The sequence below is a fragment of the Artemia sp. Qi Xiang Cuo genome, chromosome 16 (assembly GCF_049724085.1).
Source record: "Artemia sp. Qi Xiang Cuo chromosome 16, ASM4972408v1, whole genome shotgun sequence".
In the NCBI taxonomy this organism is placed as follows: domain Eukaryota; kingdom Metazoa; phylum Arthropoda; class Branchiopoda; order Anostraca; family Artemiidae; genus Artemia; species Artemia sp. Qi Xiang Cuo.
Genome location: NC_142809.1, coordinates 33,245,147 through 33,267,068, shown reverse-complemented (window position 1 = coordinate 33,267,068; position 21,922 = coordinate 33,245,147). Strand labels below are relative to the sequence as shown.

At 35.6% G+C, this 21,922-nt stretch overlaps 1 protein-coding gene across 1 annotated transcript in view; it reads right to left on the bottom strand.

Moving 5' to 3' along the window:
• Positions 1-21,922, bottom strand: part of LOC148942807 (uncharacterized) — a 259,132-nt gene that overhangs the window by 58,099 nt on the left and 179,111 nt on the right. The window contains exon 4 of the mRNA XM_089102069.1: positions 16,733-16,813. Coding sequence (XP_088958195.1) covers positions 16,733-16,813 — 81 coding nt within the window. The remainder of the gene's footprint in view (positions 1-16,732; positions 16,814-21,922) is intronic.

Sequence of the window (21,922 nt, the reverse complement as noted above, 5' to 3'; positions counted from 1 at the left end):
ATTGAAAACCACGCTAAGCATTCATAACTGTATAGCAGTGTCTTGAATTAACCCATACAAAACGGGTTTTCTGTCGCGTCTCCAGTTTGACATATATAAAAGAGTGCGCATAACATAGAAGTACCAAAACTTGCTAACAAAATAATAAGTCATTGCTTTAAATGCTAATTGTATTAAGTCATATTGAAGTATACTTTAGCAAATTTTCCCCAATTACACAGAAGTAAACACAAAAAAGCAATTTTTTCTACCGTGATTACAAAAGCATTAAGATGAAAGCCCAAATTTATTTTTATTTGGAATTTCCCGTAGTTTGCTTTATCAAACAGTTCGTGGTAACGAACTGTAAGTAAGGAACGACCCGGCTCAATGGTAACCGAAACTCTAGAAAACGGAATTTTGATACCAATAGATACATCAAAAGAATCCGATTTTAATGCTGATTTCAAATATATAAGTTTCATCAAGTTTAGTTCAACCCACCAAAAGTTGCGCGCCTGAGAAAATTTGGCTGATTTTCGAAAAAGGGGGAAAGACCCCCTAAAAGTTATAGAACCTTAATGAGAATCACATCATCATATTCAGCATATCAGAGCACCCTACTGTCGAGGTTTCAAGCTCTTATCTGCACACATCTGAAATTTTGTATTTTTGCCAAAAGAAAGATCACGAATGGGTGTTTATTTTCTTTTTTTTTGTTTTTTTCCCAGTGGTCATAGTATTGATCCAGTAGTCCTAGAATTTCGTGAGAGAGCTCGTCCGAACGGAAATAAAAAGTTCTAGTGCCCTTTTTAAGTGACAAAAAAAATGGAGGGCAACTAAGCCCCCTCCCACGCTCATTTTTTCCCAAAGTCACCAGATCAAAATTTTGAGATGACCATTTAGTTCAGCATGGTCGAAAATATGATAAGTATGTGTTTTAGGATGACTTAATCCCCCGAGGTCCCCGGAGGGAGGGCTTAAAGTTATTAACTTTAGCCAATGTAACATATAGTATTGGTTATTGGGAAGTATACAGACGTTTTCAGGGCGAATTTTTTCTGGTAGTGGGGGGCGGGTGGGCCGGGGGCTATGTGGGAGGATCTTTCCATGAAGGAAGTTTTCATGGGGGAAGGGACATTGCTATGAACGGGGCGCCGGATTTCCCAGCATTATTTAAAAAAAGATCAGAAATTAAAGATAAAAAAACAAGTTTTTCAACTGAAAGTAAGGAGCAACATAAAAACTTAAAACGAACAGAAAATATTATGATTGGGTTCATCCCCTAGTCAATACCTCGCTCTTTAAGCCAAAGATTTTTTAGTACTTTCTTAAGAGCAATTTATTCTAATTAACGGCCTTTGTGATTAAGGGGTCATTTTTAAAGAATTGGAACACAATTCGAAATTTAGCTTAAAGAGTAAGGTATTGACAAGGGGGCAAACCCCCTAATATATGTATTGAAAATATATGAATATAGAAGTTCCTTACGTAAGTTAATTCGTAAGTTACGTATAATTATTACTAACAAAAACTGTTCGTAAATATAAATAAATAGCTTTCAAGAAAGCCATTTAGCCAAATAAAAGTAACACTAGTATGCAAATTTTATTTTAATTATTCATTTATTGAGAGACAAAATCAAAACCTGCAATAATTAAAAAACGTTCAAATATTAAATAAAAAAAAACAATTTTTTTTAACTGAAAGTAAGGAACGACGTTAAAACTTAAAACGAACAGAAATTATTCCTATATGAAAGGGGCTGTCCCCTTCTCAACGCTTCGCTCTTTACGCTAAAGTTGGACTTTCTCACAACTCTATTTTTTAAACAATAAAAAACTTTAGCGTAAAGAGCGAGAGTAGAATGCTAATAATGAATTCGGCGCCTTTACGTTCCTTCCGGTTTTTCTGGTAGGTAATTCTATTCTACAGGGGCATTACACCCTTTCAAAGAGATCTACGCAATTTCTAGTTCAAGGTATATACATGTTTTTTTTTACCATCTATTGAATTTGAGGACGCCCCCGTACCAAACAGGTTTTTTTCTGATAGATATTCTATTCTACTGGTCATTAAATCTTCCTTTGCCAAGAGATTTACGCAATTTCAAAGTTCAATGTCTTTTTTTTTTAGTGATAAACCAAAACCAGCATGTCTTGTTTCGCTGTTATGCAATAATTTTTTTGTATATATTCAGGTTTCAAATTAAATTCTTCAACAGTTTTGAATAGTTCATTCAACTTAACACTAGTGAAATTTTTTGTAAACATTTACATAGAAAATGGATAATTCTAAGCAATTTCTGTTGAGTAAAAATTTTCTCATTATTACAATAAAAAGAAATTGTCTTGTAATTAAGTTAAGGAAGAAATTCTTTCCTTACACTGTTTGGTTACCTCTTTTAAAAAGTTTTGACTACTTAAAACAGACACTAGAACTAAGGTTGCTTATTCACTTAGAAGCCTATTGTTTAGGAGCTGAAACCTCTACATAGTTTTCTTATAGGCTGAAATTTACGGTGCGATTTTCATCAAGATCAGTGGGGCTTTTTAGAGTTTCGGCTACTATTAACCTGATTTGTTCCTTACTTATAGTTCGTTACCATGTACTGCTGGAAAATGTATTTCAGTGATATTTTAGATCATAGTAGCCTAATGGTGCTTTTAGTCTTTACAAGAAGAACCAAAACAATTTAGAATCTATGCTGCTGCTTACCTTAGTTTAAGAGCTGAAAATCATTCTAAAAAATCTAAATTTTTAACAATGAGTATTTTATTTTTATAATAAAGTAAAATATAAATATTAATTTAATTTAAAGAAAAAAAAAATCCAGCTTCCCCTATCTTAAAACCATTTTTTTAATTAAAAAAATATGCACAAATTTAACCCTGTTTAAATCGGAATAATACGTGGATTATTAATATTTATTACTCAAGGACCAAACTGGTCCTAGCCCTCCTTACGTTTTATTAGCATAAATACAAGCATATTTAAGCTTTTTTGAAGCAATAGGCATATCTGTCGATCGGTAATTTGAGGTTAGTACAAAATGTTGATTCCTGTAATATATTAATTGTAAAAAAAACTTCTCGTTTAGAGTTTCGGTTACTATTAACCTGATATGTTCCTTACTCATGGTTCGTGTCCATGTACTGCTGGAAAATGTATTTCAGTGATATATTAGATCATAGTAGCCTAATGGTGCTTTTAGTCTTTAGAAGAAGAACAAAAACAATTTACAATTTATGCTGCTGCTTACCATAGCTTAAGAGCTGAAAATCATTCTAAAAAATCTAAATTTGTAACAATGAGTATTTTATTTTTATAATAAAGGAAAATATAAATATTTATTTAATTGAAAAAAAAAAAAAAAAAATTCCAGCTCCCCCTATTTGAACACCAGTTTTTTAATGCAAAAAAATAGGCACATATTGCACCATGTTTAAATCCGAATATTCCATGAATTCTTAATGTTTATGACCAAAGAACCAAAATAGTCACATTCCCCCTGCCAGTATTTTAGCAGAAAGATAAGCATGGTGCCAATTTTTTAAGTCAGAAAAAAAAAGACTAAGGTAAGGGTTTGTACAATGTTATGGTAAAACCAGTTTTTGTCGGCTTCAGACTAAATTGCTCAAAAAAGTAATTAAAATACAAAGGTTTCTAAATGCAGATGGTTTTTACAATAAAATAGATGCATGGAATAATACTAAGTCGCTTCCAAAATAACAATGAATAATTATGCCTTTTTTTTCAATGAATCGGATAAGTAGAATAACCCCCCTTCTGACAAGAAAGCAATATACATCAAATGTGTATTAATGCAAGCTGCAATAACATCAATTATCAAATATACCTGTATAATTAAACAAGATCTGTACCCACCAACAATTAAAAAACTTATAGCAACAGAGCCCTCTAGCCCCAGTGTTAGCTCCACCCAAGCTGGGAGGAATTTGAAGAGAGAATGGACTGCTGCTCATAATGCCTCAGCTAAGCCTACTGAAGATCGTGAGCTTGACCCCCTTCATGTTTTGCCAAGGAGTTCAGATGGGTAACTTTTTATTTAAAAAAAATATTGTTTGATAAAAAAAAAGAAAAGTGTGTTATAATTGTGATAAAACTTTCGTCAAAAAAAAAACTTAATCCATTCATTTTCTAGTTTAAGGGGGAAGCTGTGAAAACTTCTGCCTTCCCTGGTCCAGGACTTCAAAGTATCATCGGTAATTGCCCCCTCTCGCCAGATGTTAGGGAAGGTACGTTATTTGATATCCCCCTGGATTTTCAATTTACAACTGAACAAATGGACAGTCTTATGCAAATTGTTGGGTCTAATTCTTCCGGGGACATTTTTAACGATAACTTTACAATTAGTGAATTGAGTCCTGAACAAACAGGGTCAGGACATGAAAAAAGTGCAATGTCCCTGGAATTGCCTGATTTTTATCTGTTAGAATCTGCTCTAAGCCATTTGCAAACATACAAGGTAGATTTTAGCCTTCCCGAGGAAAACGCGAGCATTATTCTAAATGACCCCGTGAAAGTCCTCCATAATTATATCGACAAAATTCGAGCAAAAATTGACATTAAGATTCAGAATTGGGGGGGTCTAGGGGAAATTAAAGCATCGGTGAATCAAAAAGTTTACTTACAAAAGGGGACATCCGGGGAAATTTTTTATTTTCATTTTTCAACAGGCAACCAGACTTTCTACCCAGGTCTAAACAAATTTGAAGACAACTTTTTCAACTGGGCGAATACACTAATATAAACTTTGAATACATTTAATGAGAGGGGGAGTGGTTCCACAATTTTATACATTGAACGAATGGATCTGAATCTCAGAAGATTAAAAAAAAACTTTAGTTTAAGGGGGGCAAGTAATCTAAAATAAAATGTCACCCGGATTTGTCGACTACAAGAGGAGTTCAGGGCTTCAGATTTGACACTGGACTGCAATGCTTTAAGTACGCATTTTTAGCAGCAGCCCATAAGACATTACATAATGAGTCATCAATGAAAAATCTTGACAAACTTGCAAGTAACGGTGGTGAAAATTTCCCTAAAGTAATTTTTTACTATTCGGAGGGACGGTATCCGATTTCATTTAAATAAATATGCATACTCTAGAAAGCAAATGAAAATGTGGGGTTGGGGGTGGTTGTTCTCCAGTATGACACAGAATTTGTAGATGGGGGAAAAAACCGAATAAAAAAGGAGCTTTGTACTCACTGAGGACACCGATGGTGGAAAATGTTAAAAATTGGGTATGGGTTATTTACGAACCTCCCAAAGATGTAAATTCTTATGGTCATTTTTCCCCGTTACTGCAATAATTCGACTCCTATCTCAAGGCAAGAACAAAGGAGAATGTTTGTATTGCCCCATGTGCATTTCCTCATTTAGATCTGAGCGGACGTTTTCAGACCACATGAACCATTGCAAAATTCATGGAAATCAAAGAATTGAAATGCCGGCAGAAGGCAAAGACACTTTACAAATTTAAAATTTTTCAAAATTCTCTTCTACAATCTGATAAAGTGTCTTTGGATTGTGAAACAAGACTGGTTGAGGTATCGGACCCATCAAGGCCGAATATAGTCAAGGAACACAAACTAGTTGCGTGTTCCTACGCACATACCCGTCGCGACGCCATCAATAAAATGTAATTGAAAGAGGTTTTTTTTACTATGGACGAGGAGGGCAGCATTGAAAAGTTATTGATTTCTGTAATAAAAACGGCAAACAAGGCACTTTCACGATTATGTCATACCAATTATCCAATAACATTGTCGGATAAAGAGTAACTGGCGCTGGAAAAGGGGACAATTTGCTGGGTGTGTAGGGGTGCCCTTGCCCCAAAAGACGCGGTGCAGGACCACAATCACCTTATTGACCCCAATTCAACGGGAAAAAGTATTTTTCGAGGGTGGGCTCACAATTTGTGTAATTTAAAAATTAAACAAAGACATTTTCTACCTGTTTCTATGCATAACTCTTACTACGATCTACAGTATATGCTACCAGCATTGGCAAATATTCAAAGAACTGGAACAGTGGATGACGATGATGCAGGGATGGTAGACAGCTCTAATTACAAAATCATGCCTAAATCATTAAGCAAGTTGCTTGTTTTGAAATTTATGTGAAAATTTGTTGAAGCCGACGTTGAGTACACGAAAAAAATTTGCTTTTTGGATTCCTACAGTTTTTTGCCCAAATCATTGAGTGAATTAATTCAAGTGCAGAAAAACGATGACGGTAGCATTGCTTTCTCCCTTCTCAATCAACAATTTCTAAATGATTTATACGATTTGATAACGGTCAAGGGCATATATCGTTATGACTATTAATATTCCATGTCAAGATTTGCCAAGGAGTCTATTCTTTATAGTGAATCTTTTTACGACAGTCTTCACGATCGTAGGTGCACCCCCGAGGAATACAGTTTTGCTAAAAAAGTTTGGGCAGAGGGAGGTTGTAAAAATGGGTTTGACTACTGCAAGCTTTATTTGTCGAGTGACGTGTTAACCCTGTTAGACATTATATGTAAAAACACGGCTAAAATCTATGAGGAGTTTAATCTTGATTTGGGGTTTTTTTTGTCTTAGACTCATCTTTTGATGGACCTTATCCGAAAAATTAGCGGGAACATAATTGGTATAATAACTGACATTGATCAGCACCTTGTCATAGAGATGTCAATGAGGGGGGGGTTTTGTTTTTCACGGAGATCGTATCTTGGAAACTGATCCAACAGGAGAGAAGACGGGGACAAAATCGAATGCAGTTTTTCTCGATATGAATTCTCTCTACCCCTCGGCCATTTCCAATTATGCAATACCTAGGGGCGACTATAAATGGCTCAATGACCCTCAAGCTCACCATTTCCCCAACATTGACGACGACAGTGTTGAGGAGAATGGACCGGTTGGATGGTTTTTTGAAATTGATGGAGAGATACCAGTCGAGCTTCACGATTCAGTAAAGGATTTTGTTTTCCCATGCATCAATAGACCTGTGACTAAGGACTCTTTGAGTCCTCGCAATAGGCGTTTAGTCGAGCTGGACGGATTGCATTCGGCACCTTCAAAACAAAAACTTATTGCTGACCTTCTGCCGAAAAAAAACATATTTATACAGCATGTAGCGTTAAAATGGATGTGTAACCATTGTTTCTACGTCACAAAGATTCACCGAGCGCTCGATTTTAGTCAAAAACCCTATTTGAAAACATTTGTTGACACTTTTTTCGGCAAACGTTCTGCAGCTCTACCAAAAGCCGAAAAATAAATTTATAAACTCATTTTGAATTCGGCTTTCGACAAAATGTGTGAAAGGGTTCGCAATAGGAATCTTTGTGACGTTGTGACCGATCCAGAACAATGTGCTCGAATTATTGCCGATCCCAATTACACCTACTTTACAATCATTGGCCCGGACAAGGTACTTTTAAATAGGAAAAAAAGACGCATTGTCTTAAATACAAATATTGCAGCAGGCAGTACTATCCCTGAGATATAAAAAAGGCTCAACTTAGATTTCTATAACAGTGTGGGTATGGTACATTGGTCAGCAAATAGGCAAGTCGAGGTCTGCTCCGGGGATACAAATTCTCTACTGCTAAAATTAGTAGCATCAAATCTAATTTATGATTTGACGCACGGTGAAATTATCAGCTCACGGATGGACTACACCAATTGGAGTAGTGGTCTTGACCCTGTGCTATTTAACCGTCGAGTGCCCATTCAGATTTTATTTTTTAAATCTTAAACCGGACGCGACTTGATTTCCCGTGGTATGTTTGTAGGTCCGAAGGTTTACTTTATACAGACATACGACGAGGAAATCAAGAAACGCTGCAAAAGAGTACCCACGCGCTATTTGGACAAGATTTTCGACATGAATATTTATAGGAATTGTATTGTTGAAAATGCAATTCCACGAGCCAAATTGTTGGCAATTCGTTCATTGAACTACAGGAACTTTACTGTAAATGTAGAAAAAATAGCCATGAGTACCATTTCCGACAAGGTCTATGTTTGTTAAGATGGTGTGACCACCCTCCCCCTTGGACACTATTTAACTTCAGAACGGATCGAATGTATTGCCCACAGGGAAAGTCTCGGTTTAAATAAAGTCCTGTAACTAATTTCCTAAAAAAAAACTTTGGAGGGGGGGGGGGCTCGCGGCCTTTGTGGGGGGGGGCCTCGCGGCCCGGGGGGGCGCCAGCGCGGGGGGCGCACCGTCACCAAAGTTATCTTTTTTTTGGACTTAGAGCAGATTTTTTTTTTCAAGTTCCATCTCTCTAATTTAATGTTTTTTTTTCTCTATAAATAAAAAAAAAAAAATGTTTTTCTCTCTGTGTGTGTACCTATGTAAATGTTTTTTTTTTATTATAAATAAATTTAAAAAAGTGTATTTTTTTTTTCAAGTGCTCTCTCTCTAATTTAATGTTGTATTTTTTTTTTCTCTATAAATAAACAAAAAAAGTGTTTTTTCTCTGTGTATCCCCATGTAAATGTTGTATTTCTTATTATTAATAAATTTAAAAAAGTTTATTTTTTTTTCAATTTCTTGTTACTTTTTTTATGTGCATATAATAAAAGAAAAAATATGATTCTTTATTCGTCTTTGTCTTTGTCTTCTTCTTCTTCTTGAAGAACAGAGTAGTAGTAGTAGGGAAAAATTATTTGGTCATTAGACAATTAGGGTCTACATTTAGTTGTCCAGGTGAACTGTTGAAAGGAACATGTATCAATTTAAAACACCGTTCAGATCGTTTCTGTGTGGGCCCTTAATGTCGGGCAAAACAACGCTCTTAACTAAAATAATTAAAAATTGTGATAAAATGTTTGCGGGAAAGCCGAAAAAAATCTACTATTGCTATATTATTTGGCAGGAGTCATACAATAAAATAAAAGCAATTGCTGCTGCCATGGGATCGGTGCAGATACAGTTCATACAGGGACTTGATGTTTTCAACATTATTGAACCAAACTCTTGATTGATCATTGACGATCTGGCTGAATCTATTGAACAATGGTCTCAGCAAATGCTGCAATTGTTCACTGTTCGCTCTCATCATGAACATATTTCCGTTACTCTAGTTCTACACAATCTCTTTCATCAGAGCAAATGTATGCGAACACTTGCTTTGAACTGTACCTACTATATCATCTACAGAGTTGTTCGTGATTCTAGTTCGCTAATAAACCTCAATAAACAAAACTATCCAGGTGCCCCTAAATTTTTGCTCTCAGCATACAATCAGGCAGCTAATAAACCCCACGGCTATATCCTATTGGATCTTAATCAAAATACATCCGAGGATCTGCGTGTAGTCATAGATATTTTCGACGATGAAATTACAGTATATCTCCCAGTGAACACTAAAAAGACCTATTAGTCGCTATCATGACACTGAAGAAACTACATGAAAATAGACATTTGTTTTCAGTTCTAAGCACTTCAAAACCTCCGCTTACAAAAGCAATACTCAAACATGGTATTGACAATGATTTAATTATTCTAATATCTAAACTTTGTTTAAAATTGACCGAGGGTAATAATCAACTACCAGAAGTAGTTGAGAACCAGGCAAAGCATCATCGTTTCCTTGCACGTACATGGGCCAATAAAAACAAAAGAAAGAATTTTAAAAGGAAACGGCTTCTTCAAGCGGGCGGTAGCTTTTTCACACTTTTACTGCCAATAATTGCAAGACTTGTAAACAGTTTTCTCTAGATGGCAAAACCCTATAAAGTGACTCAAATAGAACTTTGTCTCTCACCCGTCGAACACTTTGAGGACAATCTGAGTAAATTCCTCGACAATGAAACTATTGATGATGATAAAAAACTGATTTTACTTAATGATACACTTCACCGATTTGGAAAAAACTATCGATCACAGCCGATTGCTGCTGCTGATCCCAAAAAAGAATCATCTTCTCAAGAATCTACTGCTGCTGCTGCTGCTGCTGGAACAAAATTAAAGATGTATTATTTGTATTAATTTTTATTTAAATTTGTAAATCTATGACTCCACTAATATCGTGAAAAAATTACGCGACTCCTAATCTATCTCTAGGAAAGTGATCAAGTTCAAGCTGAGAGCAATGGGGAAAGGATTATAATTCAAGACAAGAGCTATATTCTACTTGATTTAATGTATGACAATGTTACAAATCGTAAAGGACTATTATCATTTGACACTCATCTATACAACTTTCTAAATACATTAAACTTCCCCAAAAGTCTTATTGGCAATAGACAAATTCTAAAAAAATTAAATGAACGTGCATCATCATCATCATCATCAACATTAAAATATGAACTTGAAGAAGAAGAAGAAGAAGATTTTAAATCAATTTTGGAAAATACTAGCACACCACTGATAGCTAGACAAAAGCGAAGACGTATCAAGTCAACGTCCCCACCAGCAGCCAGTATACAAAAGAGTAGCGGACGTTACACAACGTGTTTACGTTCAAAATGGCTTAAGTTCTGAAAGGTGCGTATGAAAACATTGTCGAGGTAGTGATTTTAAGTTCCCCCACAAGTATTTCCACAGTCACGGTTATTCACCCTAAAAGTGTAAAAGACTATCAACAAAATGAACCAAGTTAGACTCTGCATAGAAATCACAGACTTCATGAAAATCAATATCTGAAAACTAAAGCATTTTAAAAATTGAATATAAATCAATCATATCTCCTGACTCTATATGAGCTACATATACGTCACAAAAAACAGAAAAATAAAATTCTAATTTAAATCAGTTTTTTTAGTCGCTATGCATATGCAAGTCGATATAGATCAAATAGAGGTTTTGAAGTTGATCAGGCCATTGAAAGTATTCTCGAAAAGGATTCATATAAAAAAATTCAAACGGATCGCGGTAGTGAATTTGTTAATCCTCATGTTGCAAAAGTACTAGAGAAATATAGTACACTGCTCTATCATAGTCACAGTCCTATAAAGGCTGCTTTGGCCGAACGATTGATAAGAACTATTCGACTTTTAATTTCAAGATATTGTACATTGAAAAATACGCCGGCTTTTATTCATGATCTAGATAAAATCATGTTGATTTATAATCAACGACCTCATCAATCATTGTCCAACTCTACACCAACGGAAGTTCATCATTCGGATCAAAATACAATTGACACCTTTCTTAAACAATATTCCAATGAATCAAAAGTCAAGAAGAAAAATAAATTCAATGTTGGTGATACTGTTCGAATTAATAGAACAACTAATGTTTTTGAAAAGGGGAATTACCTGTGGTCCACTGAACTTTTTAAAGTGGTAAAAATCCTAGACACTAAACCCATAACTTATCGCCTGCGTGATTCCAAAGATGAAGAGATTCTCGGTGGCTTTTATGCCTATGAATTGCAAAAAGTTAAAAATGCTAGTGAAATCTATCAAATTGAAAAGATATTAAAGACACGTACTCGCAGGGGTAAGAAACAGTTACCCTTTCGCTGGCTAGGATACAACTCTGATTTTGATTCTTGGAATGGTGTTGAAGATATTGACAATGCCCAATGATTTCTATGTAACTTTCATGTCCAACGTTTCCAATCCTCTCTACAATGACTTGAAGACGACAAGTAATTTTTGGACAAAACTCTCCCCCGTCGTCAAATTTGACGGTGCATATGAAGTGGCTCTTGTCGACTGTATTCTCAAAAATACCTATGACATCCCGAGAAAGGATCGTAAATATGAAATAAAAATTAGACCCTATGATTGGCCGCCACCACCAGGTGATCAAGAACAAATTCAAAAAATCATTTGGATGGATTATCCATATATTGAATTACCCTACGAGGAGCTCACCTGCATGAATGATTTATGTCGCACTATCAATAAAAGAATTTCTGCTCGTAAAAAAGGAGCTTTTCATTTCAACTATTCAAAGGAGGAGGGCATGATCTACATTAGTTCACCTATTGCCAATGAAAAGATTATTCTCAATGATAACCTAAAGGACGTTCTTGGCTTTAAGCTCAATATAATCAATGGTAGAAGTGCTGGAAGCACTAATTTCATTTTTGCTGACTACCCACCTGCTTTCTCCATGGACACTTGTATATTTCTCTACGCTTCATTCGTGGAAACATCTCGGGTTGGTAATTCAAATGCTCCCCTCCTACGAGTTCGTGAACGAATAACCAATCAAGAATATGTTCATCACTACAATATAAAGCATCTTTAATATATTCCCGTAAGTCCTTCCTATTTGGAACTCTGTCAGTTGACACTACGAGCCGAATTACATGATTGTCTAGCAATGTCAAAAGCCCGATCACTGATGACGATCAATTTTCGACAAAGCGACAACGACGGTAAAATCATTTAAAAAAATGAAAACATAAAGAATTCCATTTGTCTGTCCTGATATCTAATGTTATCTTGATGATTTGAGTACACTTCAAAAAGGCAATAGATTGGACTACTACAAGGGGCGTACTACAATGTCTGGCTATGGTCTTGGTAGCTGGTTTGCTAGGCTATTTCGTTCTTCACTACCCCTCGCCAGAAAATATCTTGTACCTGCTGCATCGAATTTTTCTGCCTCCACACTACAGGACTGGGGGTCGGGCAAGAATTTCAAGGAGGGTGTTAAGGAAAATATTAGATCTTCAGCAAGAGCCGTTGGTGAACAATTAAAATCTCGACAAAATGGGGAGGGATTGAAAAGGATGCGTTCGCGTCATTCACTCATCAGTCTCCTCCCAGGCAGGAAGCAAAGGACATCAACAAGGACTTTGAGAAATAAAACAACGAAGGCCAATAAGCAGCAGAAGAAGAAAAAGTAAAAGATTGTTAGATCAAAGAAGGATTTCTTCTCTTAAGATGACTTATCTCCCCCACAAGGAATAATATCCATCAATCAGTTCCTCATTGAATCTATTCAATGCTGAAAATGTTGATGTCAGTGTCAAGTATGGCTACTATGAACAATTTCACCCTCAACAACCCCTCTCGGAAAATATACACTTTCCCATATTTTCCAATGAAGACTATTTCATTGATTTGTCGTCAAAATTTATTGATTTAAATTTTGTGCTTAAGAAAGTCAGATAATACAACTCCAAATGCCTACAATGGTCTCTCCTATGTAAGCTGTATTCTACACAACCTATTCAAACAAATTAATATATTTATTAATGGAACATTGGTGAGCACTAGCAATAATTTATCAAACTATGCAAGTTACATACAATTTATGATGATGACGCCAAAGGCGTACAAAGAGATGAGAGGACAATCATTGGGCTATGAATATCGAACAGGTGTTGATACTGACGGTGATTTGACTACTGCAGTGACCCAGGAGTATCATCTGGTTGGAAAATTAAATCATGAGATATTCAATATATCCTAATGGCTACCCCCCAATGTCAAGATTGACATAAAGTTACAGATAGCCCCATCGAATTTCATTTTGAGAAAAACACTTCCTGCAGCACCCGATGCAAATGTCATTATCACATCGGCAATTCTCCACGTCCGAAAACAACAAGTTATGAGCTCTGTTGCATTGGCAGTGGAGAAGCTAAGAGCTAATGGTAACAACATTAAACTTCTTGTCCCCCATACAATCACCAATCAACTTCACATTGCCACCGGTTCTCGTAGCTATAGCGAGTCATCATTTATCAATGGAGAAATCCCATCATAATTGGCATTAGCGTTTGTGAAGTGTGGTAGTGCCAATTAATCTTGAACTGACTTCCTCCAGGATTTAATTTTTGTTGGCCGATTTAGACTTCTATGTATAGTAATTGTTAGTACACTGTCAACTCTATCGTTTGACAAAAAATCCTATATAACTCTGTACGAGTTGAACATGCAATCCCTATATCATGACTTTCAAATATTTGAAAATGGAATAACTAATTCAATATTTTCAAAAAATCATGAGGTTGTTTTTTCTGACATTTCAAGTATTCAAGATGTGACCCGAGTAAGAACTGGGAATGTATTTGTATAGTATACATGTGCCAATGCTCTGGCCGAGAGTATCCCGTTAGTATCGCTGAGCCAATTTGAAACCTCTTGAGAAATCACACCTAACAGAAGTTTTCTACTAGACCTAGCACCATGAACACAAACCAAATAATCAATTTATTTAGTATGGATCCTTACAGGCCCCGATACAAGTCCTATTGCATACCATTGGACTTCATTGAAAAAATTCCAAGTGATAACAACACCCTAATCATTGTTAATAGCAGTCCATCGACTTTGAAGACAGGTCATTGGCTATGCGTCTTTCAAACAGCAAAGAATATTGAATTTTTTGATCCTATTGGCCTATCGTATAAATTCTACGCATCATACATTAGCAAGTTTATTGAACACAGGGGATAAACCCTTATTTAAAATCACCGATTAGAGGATTTAGTGACGCATAGAGACGGTTGTCAAATATTACCCTTTTTCATGTTAAAATTTCGGAGCTATACCCGAAAGCAGTTTCACGGCGTCAGCGTTGGCTTACCTCGATCGAACGATTTTCTATTGGAAAATATAATTACACGTGCCTTTAATATTGATTTTAGTGCCCTAAGAATAAAATGTTTGAAAGATGTATGTGAAATTGTTTATTAATAAAAAAATTTATATACATTATAAAACGACTTTTCTACTCTTTAGATTTCATCCACTACTACTAGGTATTTTTCGACAACAAGTAGTGCAGGTAGATTATCTGAATTCCCAGTGTACTGATCCTGATATAGTGCAATGTCAGGGTCACATTTTCTACAGTAGAGTGTGACTTCACTCTTGTAGTATCTCTTTTTATAGTAAATTATACTATTCTCATTCATTATATAGAATTCACATGTTTCAATTTGCCTATTTGAAGCAATTTCACAAACAGTGTCCTCAAGTGTCGATTCACATTCCGTCACAGCCAAATAAAAATCAGTGGGTTTATAATCATAAGACCCAGTGTCTTCACAACGATGACGTAGAAACCATATTCTTTTGTTGTTCCAACAGTTGAATCGTTGACCCGGGTCCTCCTCCCAGAACAATCTAAAACCCCGACGATACCAATCTCGTACCAATAAACTAAACTCACGGTTAGGATTCTTTCCAATCATACCGGGATATCTACTCTCCCACTGATTACATTTATCATAATGACAATTGGAGCATAGGTGACCTCTAGGATGAGAGTCACAAACCTCTTCAAGACAGGAATTACAACCTTTAATTTGCACAGCATATCCTCTATGCAATTTACACGGGTTGCATAATCTACACTTTTCATCATACTCATTAATCATTGTGTAATTCTCACATGATGACCAGCTGCCCAGTGAGTACATACATAACGGACATGTATGGAACATTTTGTCATGTGTTGACACTCTCACAGCCAGAATGAAACTGAGCTAGCAACAAAAAAAAATTGTCTGAGAGAGAGAGAGAGAGGAGTAAATCATCTTGAGAACCATCTTTTTTATTAAAATAAGTCCTAAATTTCTAAAAACTAGTTTTTAAAATCATATCCATAAAATCATTTTGTCGTGTCGTTATCAATATATCAATAAATCGTGTAAATGAATTTGGACCACAATGTAGAAGCTTCATGCGATATTATAATGATGGATAATCAGTTTTCATTGTATCGACAAGCATTCATGGAGAAAATGTCTTCCTTTGAATAGACAACTCTAGAAAATCATCGTCTAGAATTAAATATTTTTCCATAATAACTAGATTCTTCATGATTCGATCTCCCTCGAATCTATCCATTTTTTTTTAGTCCTAACTCTCTCACGATCAACTTCAGACTAAACAGAATTTCTTTTTTCTACTCTAGAAAATATACGCTTGTCTACTATAGAAAAAGAATAAAATACCATTGATTTAGAAACAGTTTTATTGATCATAATTACAATAATAATATTCACTGATGCATTTTGTTCTCATCAATATATTTCGATAGGACATCTAATTCTGACCGAAGTTTATTTATATGGAGAATATTTACTTTTCCAGCAAAACACTGCTGCTCCTCCTGCTTAAATTTGCTTAATGATATCACGTATCTAGCATACATAGTGTCCCATTCAAGACATAGTCTACAGCCAGCAGTTATTTCCACAGCTACATTAGGTACTCGTATATCGCTGCTGCTGCTGCTGTCGGTTCCATCATTAATCTCCAATAATGTAAATGCACCACTCATTTTTTTTTTCTCCACTAATATCCTTGCAAATAAAAACTATTCTCTTTGAATTCAATTCTCTTACTAATATGAATTGTAAAGAAAAGTATTCCTTTTATTCACATCCTAATCACCAATCGAGTTATACTCATTCCTCTTGGTAAAGATGCAATGACCTGTAGAATAGAATTATCAGAAAAACCTGTTTGGTACGGGTGCGTCGTCAAATTCAAAAGATGGTAAAAAAAAAACATGTATATACCTTGAACTAGAAATTGCGTAAATCTCTTTGAAAGGGTGTAATAACCCTGTAGAATAGAATTACCTACCAGAAAAACCGGAAGGAACATAAAGGCGCCGAATTCATTATTAGCATTCTACTAGCGAGGCGTTGAGGAGGGGGCAGCCCCTTTCATATACGGAATAATTTCTGTTCGTTTTAAGTTTTAACGTCGTTTCTTACTTTCAGTTAAAAAAACTTGTTTTTTTAATTTAATAACTACACATAATAATGTTGGCCTTTGAACGACCCAAATAATAATACCTTGATCTTCTGTATAATAGCTTCTTGAATCCGATTCTCCAATTCCTTCGTCGTAGTACTCTTCTTTCACATTTAAATAGTCTGCAAAATAAAAATGCTATTTAGGATCCTTCAAATATTACAAAGCCTTAAAAAACATTTTTTTTTTTATAATGACATTTTTGTCTCTTTTATAACGAATTTTAGAACTATTCTGTAAATGCAGAGGACATGCTGTATAGAATATATAAGTACAGTATTGGGTAAAATTCTACTTTAGCTACTTTTGGATATCTTGGAAAGGGGTTAAATTAGGAAAATGAAACTTTCAGGGATGGGTCTACAGGCTAAAGTATGTCCTGGGAAGGTATCTTGAAGTACCTAGGCCTACCTCCACTCCTTCATCCTCTAGAGGGTCCTGACCTTTGATGACCTTTAAAAATCTGTGTGTTGTACTTCAAATACCTTTCCAGGACATACTTTAGCCTGTAGACCCATCCCTGAAAGTTTCATTTTCCTAGTCTAACCCCTTTCCAAGATAGCCAAAAGTAGCTAAAGTAGAATTTTACCCAGTATTGCATAAATTTGAGCATAGACCCTCCTCACTAGGTAGAGGGGGGGGTGGCTATTTGAAATACAATAAAAATGGAATAAAACTTTTCTTTGTTAAAATATCTTTTTTTCAGACCTAGAAGGTTAAAAAGAGAACAATTAGCCAGCATTTAAACCTTTATTTTCCTTTTTTTATGGTCCGTTGGCCTTCGTCCTTGAAAAAATATAAATAGATATTCTGGAATTTAAATAGGGGTGACATTTTCGTTGGGCGGGGAATACTAACCTAACCTGGGGCATACCAAGTTGCTATTATTTATTCTTTATGTCTTCTTTTCAGCGGTTCGTGTAATTCTTACTTTATAAGGGCATGCGCACTGGCATTTATTTAGCACTTGGAATTTTCTTTTGAGGGGGGAGGGTTAAAAAAGAAACAAGAGTAGGGAAGTTACATAGAAAAAACAAGAAATATTAGGGTTAATTTTAACAATTTTGGGGAGGGAGGGGACATGAGAACGAATCCCACCTCCCTCATGTTTTCCAGAGGGGCTCGAAAATGGAATTTTTAGCTGATTATATAGCTCTAGAACATAAGATCTTTCTTATTGATAGCTATTCTCCCTCAAATAAAAATTAAATTACAAAACGATCTTATTACTAGTCCATACTTGTGAAAACGAAAAACAAAATCTCACTGTAGCTTATTTTGCACGAGCTTCGCTGTGCTGACAAAAAAACTATTTTTTATCCATTGTAGGCTTGTACAACATACAACAAGTCAACACTAAAATTTGGAGCGGAAAAGGTGGCTATGACGATCGAGGAAGCCGTGCTGTTGCATTTTAATTACAGGAAATCATCTAGGCATCGACAAATTATCCAAGAACATAAACCAGATATGCCCGAAGACGATATCGATGTATTTTATAATGGAAAAAAATCTCACAGAAATGAGGCTTAAATCTGCATCAGTGGCGTCAATTGGCGAAAATTTAGGGGGAAAGAGCGAAATTTATTTTTCTATATCCAGGGGGGAGGAGGAATTGTCATTTTTTTCAATTTTTCTAAAAATCAACAAAAGGCATTTTTCAACGAAAATAGCTTTCAAAAAACATTGTCGAAATCTAGGGGGAGGATATAAAATCTAGGGTGGCAAAGCCACCTACCCACGCCCAATGACGGAACTGATGGGCATGGCACACTCGGAGTGATAGATAGTTCGAAAGTTTTTATTCACGTAAAAGCAGGATAGGAATAGGATGCATCACTTCTGAAATTTCGAACCAGTGGCAGATCCAGGGGGCGCCCCCCCCTAAAGTAATCTAAAGCAGTGTAATTTACTTAATTAACGCAAGATTGTGTTAATTAAACTTGCTCCTAACGCAAATTTATCGAATCAACCTATTTTGCACCCCCCCCCCCTAAAAAAATCCCGGATCCGCCCCTGTTCCGAACAGTTGAGGCTAGAGGTGTTCTGCCAAAAAAAGTTCCCCGCTGCTTGCATGCGCCATTTCGCAATCTGATTTCCACCAACCAATTGATATTAGTAAAATTGCGGGTACGAGCAAATCGAGTGGGAAACGTCTCATAGTTAGATTTTCGGTGATTTATGTGAGAATACAGTGAAGGGATCAAAAAACCGCTAGCGCCAATTATAATGTGGAGTCGAGCTAACTTCATTGAAAAAGTACAAAATTTCAAAGAAAATCCAATATTCGGCAAGATTAATCTGTAAGACAATATGATTAAAACCGAGATTTCTCTGTGAGTGACAATTGAACAACATTTTTATGTTCAAGAATTGTTTCAAGTCAACACCCAATCTCCACAAAGCAGACCTTGATTAGCTTGCGAAAATCCTGACAGGCTAAGCAGGCTCGTTGAATTTATGATGGTATGTCTACTTGGAACAAGGTTCTACTTTCTTTACTCTCCCCTGAATTTTAAAGTTCCCAGCATTTGTGGTTAAAACACGGTCATTAAATGCTAGGTAGCGTTGGTGGAATTTTTCTATTAATTCACTACCACCATTTTTTTTACTTGTAATTCAGTTAAATCACTGCCATGAAAGTCCTAGTTATGGAAATGATTTATTTAATTGATAAAAAAGATTTAAACATATTTTGATTAAGTCTTTTGGATTGTTATCAAATGCCTGTGCTTTCTTGAGCTTTACAGGGATATCGAGTCACAGATCCTGACACCAAGGCCGTATCCAATGAGGGGGAGGGGGGGGGGGCGGTTACGGGTTTGAATTCCCCCTCCCCCCAAAAAAATTGTCCGACTCGTAAAAACGCAACAAAAATGCATATAAACAAACTTTTAATTTGTTTCTTTTTTTAAGGTTTTTGCACCCCCCCCCCAAAAAAAAAAATCTTGGATACACCCTTGCCTAATGCTTAGGCAAGAGAATATTTGATACTTACTAAGAATCCGGTAGTCAAACAGTTCGTGGTAACCAACCCGGCTCAATAGTAACCGAAACTCTAAAAACCGGAATTTTGATATAACATAGATACATCAATAGAATTAGATTTTTATACTGATTTCAAATATATAAGTTTCATTCAGTTCAGTCTCACTCATCAAAAGTTACGCCCATCAAAAGTGAGAATATTTGCCTTATTTTCGATAAAAGGGGGAAACCACCTGTAAAAGTCACAGAACTTTAATAAAAATCACACCATCAGATTCAGCGTATCAGAGAACCCTCCTATAAAAGTTTCAAGCTCCTATCTGCAAAATGTGGAATTTTGTACTTTTTGCCAGAAGAACGATCACGGATGCGTGTTTATTTGGTTTTTTTCCCAGGGGTGATCGTATGGATCCAGTAGTCCTAGAATATCGGGAGAGGGCTCATCCGAACGGAAATCAAAAGTTCTAGTGCCCTTTTTAAGTGACCAAAAAAATTGGACTGCAACTTGGCCCCCTCCCACGCTCATTTTTTCCCGAAGTCACCCAATCAAAATTTTGAGATAGCCATTTTGTTCAGTATAGTTAACAATTTAATAAATTTTTATTTCAGAATAACTTAATCCCCCGCAGTCCCCGGAAGAAGGGCTGCAAGTTACGGACTTCGCCGATTTTTTACATATAGTATTGGTTAATGGGAAGTATACAGACGTTTCAGGAAGGATTTTTTTCTAGTGGGAGGGGGTCGGGGGAGGGGGTTACGGGGGAGGATCTTTCCTTGGGAGAAGGACATTTCTATGAAGGGGGCGCCGGATTTCCCACCATTATTTAAAAAACGATTAGAAATTAAATAAAAAAAAAAGATTTTTCATCTGAAAGTAAGGAGCAACATTAAAACTTAAAACAAAAACAAACTAATACGTATAAGAGGGGGTTCGCCCCCTTGTCAATACCTCGCTCTTTACGCTAAAGTTTTTTTTTAGTACTTTCAAAAGAGCTATCTATTCTAATTAACCGGCCTTTGTGATTCAGAGGTTTGTGATTCGAACAAAATTCGAACTTTAGCGTAAAGAGCGAGGAATTGACAAGGGAAAAAACTCCCTAATATACGTAATGAAAATAGAAGTTTGTTGCGTAAGCTAATTCGTAAGTTACGTCAGATCAAAATTTTGAGAAATCCATTTAGCCAAAAAAAGTAAAATTAACATGCAAGTTTCTTTTTAATTATTCATGTACGGTGAGCCAAAAGCAAAGCTGCATTAATTTAAAAACATTCAGAAATTAAATTTTAAAAAAAAAGTTTTTTTAACTGATAGTAAGGAGCGACATTAAAACTTAAAACGAATAGAAGTTATTCCGTATATGAAATGGGCTGTCCCCTCCTCAACGCCTCGCTCTTTACGCTAAAGTTTGGCTCTGTCACACAACTTTATTTTTTTAAACAATAAAAATATTTAGCGTATAGAGCGAGGCGTTGAGGAGGGGACAGCCCCTTTCATATACGGAATAATTTATGTTCGTTTTAAGTTTTAATATCGCTCCTTGTTTTCAGTGAAAAAAACTTGATTTTTGTTTAATATAATCACGCAAGGAAGACCGCATCGAGAAAGACCCAGATGCTATATGAAAAACAGGTTTTCGCTGCATTGTGAGGTGTTGCTCAGTCCGTGACAAATATTTAAAATTTAGTTTTTTGGGGTTTAGGGGGACTAAAAGGTACCTAGGTTAGGTTACTTACTTAATATATGTTATGTTTTACCCCCCCCCCCCTAATGTGCAAATATATAGCCAAAATTTGTTTCTGAACTATTATATTTTCATCGTATTTTGTTTTAAATTAAAGTTCAAATAGGGATAAAATCCTTTTAATAGACAGTGATGATGATAACAGTGATATAAATTCACAAAAATACTAAATATTTCGGTCACATATGCAGTAACTGCCATCAGTAGTAATAGTAAACTAGAAAAATTTAAAACAGTAGTTTAAATGCAAAATCAGATAAAAATACATATTATTTGATTCTCTAATTCTTTTCAAAGCAAATGAGGAAGCTAGCTTCTTTGACCTTCTTGGATTCGGCTCATTAGCGTTCAATGATATAACACTTGGACAGATGTCATCTACATTGGGTGAATTTAACTTTACTCTGTCAGATTTTAATAAATTATCGTAGATAGAATTTAGCCCAAATTCACCTGTGTCACGATTCAAAGCAATATGCTTGAATAAGATTTTCTTTATTT